This window comes from Clupea harengus, chromosome 15 (assembly GCF_900700415.2).
Source record: "Clupea harengus chromosome 15, Ch_v2.0.2, whole genome shotgun sequence".
Taxonomy (NCBI): domain Eukaryota; kingdom Metazoa; phylum Chordata; class Actinopteri; order Clupeiformes; family Clupeidae; genus Clupea; species Clupea harengus.
In genome coordinates, this window is record NC_045166.1 from 20,433,404 (window position 1) to 20,438,403 (window position 5,000).

At 47.5% G+C, this 5,000-nt stretch overlaps 1 protein-coding gene across 1 annotated transcript in view; it reads right to left on the bottom strand.

Moving 5' to 3' along the window:
• Positions 1-5,000, bottom strand: part of mycn (MYCN proto-oncogene, bHLH transcription factor) — a 6,760-nt gene that overhangs the window by 66 nt on the left and 1,694 nt on the right. Inside the window, exons 2-3 of the mRNA XM_031581915.2 lie at positions 4,284-4,985; positions 1-2,186 (exon numbers count right to left, since the gene is read on the bottom strand). The exon at positions 1-2,186 is cut by the window's left edge and continues 66 nt beyond it. Coding sequence (XP_031437775.1) covers positions 1,465-2,186; positions 4,284-4,962 — 1,401 coding nt within the window. The 5' untranslated portion in view covers positions 4,963-4,985 and the 3' untranslated portion in view covers positions 1-1,464. The remainder of the gene's footprint in view (positions 2,187-4,283; positions 4,986-5,000) is intronic.

Here is a 5,000-nt window from a genome sequence, read left to right on the forward strand (position 1 = left end):
ACTAAAAGTACAATAAAAAAAATGTTAGTTTTTTTTCTTTCCTTTGACCCAGTTCTATGCACCCGAAAAGAAAAAAAAAAACATACAAATATATAAACATGAAACAGGAAGAATAGGCCAGGAATATCAAAGATAGAACACTTTCTCTGTACAAAAAAAAAGACTTTTAAAGACTTTAAAGAAAGAGGGGAGACGAACAAGCAAACAAGATAACATGATATCTACTAAGAACTCATTTTCATACGAAAATATAAGTATAAAGTTTTAGTATGTATCAAGAGCACACTAAATTGTAGAGGTGTATGGAAATTAGTAGGGGTGTGGTACGTCGATATAAAGAGGAATAGTATGAAAAAGTATCAAGAACAAAGGAACAATAGTTCATCATAATGTTATCATACAAAAATGTCTCTTGATCCTCGAAAATGGAGGTCGTACAGTACTTTGTCAGCATCCAGTCATGTTATTGGCAGATTCTTGTGATACATTTTTGTGAATTAAAAAAGACAGTTCAGTTAAAAAAACAAGGCAGACTGAGAATTTTACTTCATCTGGTATTTACATAAAAGTGTCCCGTAAGAAGGTATAAAGAGGTATGACAGTTATGCTAAGCAACAGTGAGGGAGTGAGGAAGTCCCCTGTGTTTACTGCTCCTGACTTGTAGTGAGAGAGAGAAAGAGAGAGAGATAGAGAGCGAGAGAGAGAGAGTGAGAGAGAGAGAGAGAAAGAGAGAGAGAGAGAAAGAGAGAGAGAGAGAGAGATAGTGTGTGTGGGAGTGTTTCAATGAAGGAGTGAAGGGAAATGACATTAGTTCATTCATCCTTTCATAACCAGACTGTCCATTCAGTTAGACCGTGCCTGTGGAAGATTCTGTTTTGATCTACGAAAAAAGAGCAGAGAAAGTCTACATTTGAAAAATCTGTCTGCTGATCAATCAATCAATCAATCAATCGATCAATCAATCAAAAGATCACCTCGTTTTATTTCGGTCCTCCTCCCTGTGTATTGTTCTTGTTATTCTTCTGAGTGGATATAAAGTAAAACCCTGAACATTCTTGACGTCTAAAAAATGTGCAAAGAAAGTGGCAGCAGTGAGTCTTGAGTCCCGACAGCTAGGTTTCTTTTTTTCCTTTTCTTTACATTAGGCAGTGGCTACTACCAAATTAGCGCTCAGCCCGTTAGCTTCGAGAGACAGACACTCCTCTCTGCAAAGAGTTCACATACTGTAGATTTTTGCACAGGTTTTCATGCACACATACTTACATACACACACACACACACTCACACACAAACACACCTATAAACACACTCACTCACGCATCACCAAATTGGGTGGCATATGATTATTCAACCCAGGCCATGTCCCTGCCTAAAAAAAGCCTCCTGCTAGCTGTTAGCTTTCAGCCATAGTGTTGGGTGCTAGCCCTGCGTTAGCTGCTAGCTGTTAGCCATTAGTGTTAGCGGTTAGCGTGTCCTGGACTGCTCTACACGGCGCAGGAGCTGCTGTCGGCGTGCCTGCAGTCTGTCTTTTTCCTGTAGCAGCCGCCGCTGCTGGGCCTCTAGGGAGCCTACGTACTCTGTGGCCTTCTTGAGGATGAGCACCTTGGCGGCCTTGTGGTTGCTGGCTAGCTCTGGCAGCTCGTCGCGTAGTGTTAGGAAACTGGAGCGCAGGTCGTTTCGCCTCTGCCGCTCCAGGATGTTGTGGTTGCGCCGGCGCTCCGTGTCGTCTGAGTCAGAGCCGGCGCGGGATGGACTGCCTCCGCCCGCCTCTGCCCGACGTTGCCGGCCACCCGAGGAAGACGTTGACAACGATGCTGTCGTCGTTGTTGCCAACGCAGCCGACACAGCGGTGGGCGAAGCTGGTTTGAACCGGTCGGGCTTGTGGCGTTTGCTGGGGGGTGCGGACGTGGCCCCTGTGGGGGAATCTGCAGAGCTGCTGTGGCAGGCAGAGGCATAAGGGGAGGGGGCAGCATAGTTGTGCTGCTCCTGGTGAAGGGAGGCCGCCGCACTACGCTTCAGGATCAGCTCCACTGGGGGCTTGCTGCCCACACCCCCCACGCCCGACCACCCTGAACGCCGCTTCTCCACCGTCACCACATCGATCTCCTCGTCTTCCTCCTCATCCTCAGCATCCTCATCTTCATCGTCATCATCGTCATCATCATCATCATCGTCATCATCGTCATCTGTAATAAAGAGAGAAGCAAAGATATGATTTATTATGAATAAGATTTAGAGATATTGACGTCCTGCTATACTGTCTGCTTTCAGTGTCTCGCCATATGCTGACTGGTATTAACTGAGTGGGTGGGGATGGATTGCACAGTGCTCCCTGTCTTTACACAAAGAACTGTCCTGTCACTCAGAGCTCTAATGAGCCTTACAAGTTGGGTCAAGTTTACCAGACTGACTGCATATCTTTTGCCCTTAATCCCACCTCGAGGAGACAAACTCCACTGAACCCTGAACCTACTGGCTTCTTGCTCAGACTAAAAGAGAGGGGGAAAAAACTGGCGTCGGGTTAGGATTTTAAAACAAAGGGTGCAGACGTCTACATAGCTAATGCCTTCAGAAGAGTTGTTCTTTTCAAGTTGTGTGCAACGTGTTATGTGGATGAAGCAGGGGTAATTATCATCGCTATGCCACACACAGAGACGGCTCAGCAGAACGCACTACAGGAAGCTGTCTGCGCGCGCCAGGGCGGGAGACAGACAAGATGCGGTTGTGTACTAAACACAGCGTGTGGAGAAACAGGGGGAGTCGCCCTCTCTCTCTCTCTCTCTCTCACTCCCTATCTACCTCCGTCAACCCATCTGAACTCGATTGCCCACTCTCTTTCTCTCTTCCTCTGCCTGCCTAACTATTCCTCGCTCCCTTTTTATGCGTTTAATTGCGTTAGCTGGAAATGGCGCGAAAGAGGAGCGTACAGCCCGTGGCGGGAGACGGCTGTAATCGCCGGAGCTGATTATGTGTGTGGCGCGCGGGACACAGAGCCTTCGCCATGGAATGATGCCAGGCAGACAGCTGGTCGGGAGGGAGCGCTTGTTCAAAGCCGTCACCGTGCTAAAAGACTCTCCCCCTCCTCCCCGTCCTCCTCCTTCGTCTTTTATGAGGGGCTGTTGCCAAACTCGGCCCACAGCCAGGTTGGGGCCGAGCTTACCCCCCTCACACACACATACACAGGCACACACAACTCCTTCTTCATACACGTTTCGCCCCCGCCCCTTCCACAACGATTACCGCATGCTCATGGGGTTCCTCTAACACTCACGTGCGATTTTCGCATTTAATTTGAATTTGAAATAGAATGTATCAACCAAAGGGAAACGACTGCTTTTTAGGGACACATAGAAAGGAAAGCTAGGGAATGTTCTTTCATAAAGAAGAAGAAGAAAGAGAACATAAAAAAAAAAAATCACCGCTCCATACACGCCCACCAAAAGTGCTGGGAACTCGTGTGTTAGTAAGCTAGCTGGTGTCTGGATGGACGTAAACAAATCGAATTAACCGAATAAATATTTAATCTCTTAAATTTAAAAAAAAAAAAATCATCACAATGTTTAGCCCTACGTAGGTCCATATCTTAGTCTATTCTCTTTGACTGATTAGGCCACTTAAACGCTACTGATAAAAGCTGATAATGACCTGCTGCACCCACACCTACACACGCCAATCATTTGTATTTCCTTTATTTTTACGCAAAGATGCAGCACTAACTATCCCATCTGGTTACAAGGATTGTGATCCGTTTAAACCTGCGAACACCACACAAGCTGAAAATATAGTTTCTTTGTGTTCATATGGGATGCCAACAAAACTCTCTCTCGCTCGACGCTGCATAGTCTCTCATTTTAGTGCCATCTACTGGGTACAAAGCGGAGCGATTACATAAACTGCGTCCATTCCTACCGGTGTGTGTGTGTGTGTGGGTGGGTGTGTGTGTGTGATAGTCTGGAATGTAGCACACTAATCCGATTCTGAGCCAGGCATATGAGGTTCAACAATTACCCCAATTACCACCACGACCCAGTGTAATACCACTGCGGCGTCCATGACTGCCAGTATAGTCTATATTAAGCGTAGTCTTTAATTAGCCTAAATGCACTTTCTATTAGCATTGCGTTGAAATTAAGTCTGCATAAAGCCGGGCCTGAATCAGAATTCTCACCATATAACACAGCATTATAGAATGTTATTGTATAGAGACAGACAGCCCAGCCTCCCCAAAACTGAATAGAATTGTTATCGCGTCATTGTCAGCCTGAGCTGTGTAATTCTCTTACCGGATTCACTTAGGATGTCGTCCTGGACCTGGTTGACAGCGGGTGAAATGACCGTCCCAGTCTGGCCTCCCGTTGTCTTTGCATTGCAGCCAATGTTTCTTTTGTGTACCGGGAATGGGAACACGACTGCGGGATCCACACACTCTGATATGGAGCTGCTCAACTCAGACTCGGCTGGTGCTTTAACGCTTGCAGGGTTTTTACTGCAAGCCCCCGACCCAGTCACCGGGCCCACTGTGGCTTTGCCAAGTCCCAGCTTCTCGTTGACCGCCCTCTCGAGTTTCTCTCGGGCGGAGAATCCGCTCCACATGCAGTCCTGAATAATTATGGAGTTGTCGTTGGTAGAATCCAAAGCTGAGCCGAAAAGGTCGCCCTCCGGCGCACCCCAAATGTCATCTTCAGGAAGCAAGAGGAGCTCGGAAGCCCAGTCCAGAGGATCCGTTAATCCAAGCCCCAGGGGCAGCGTGGAGTCGACCCCGGTCGCCGAGCCGATGTCTCCAATCGCTCCGGGAAGCGCAGCGCGACTTGGGGAAAGGGGAGGCGTAGGTAATAGTTCAAATTTCTTCCAGATGTCCTCGCTAGGCGGCCCGCAGAAGTAGAAGTCATCTTCGTCAGGATAAAAGCAAGGCTGCAAGGAGTCGAATTCCATGTCGGGGTTTTTAGTGATGAGCGCGGGCATAGTCTGACTGATGCGACGCAAACCTACAAACAGGGATT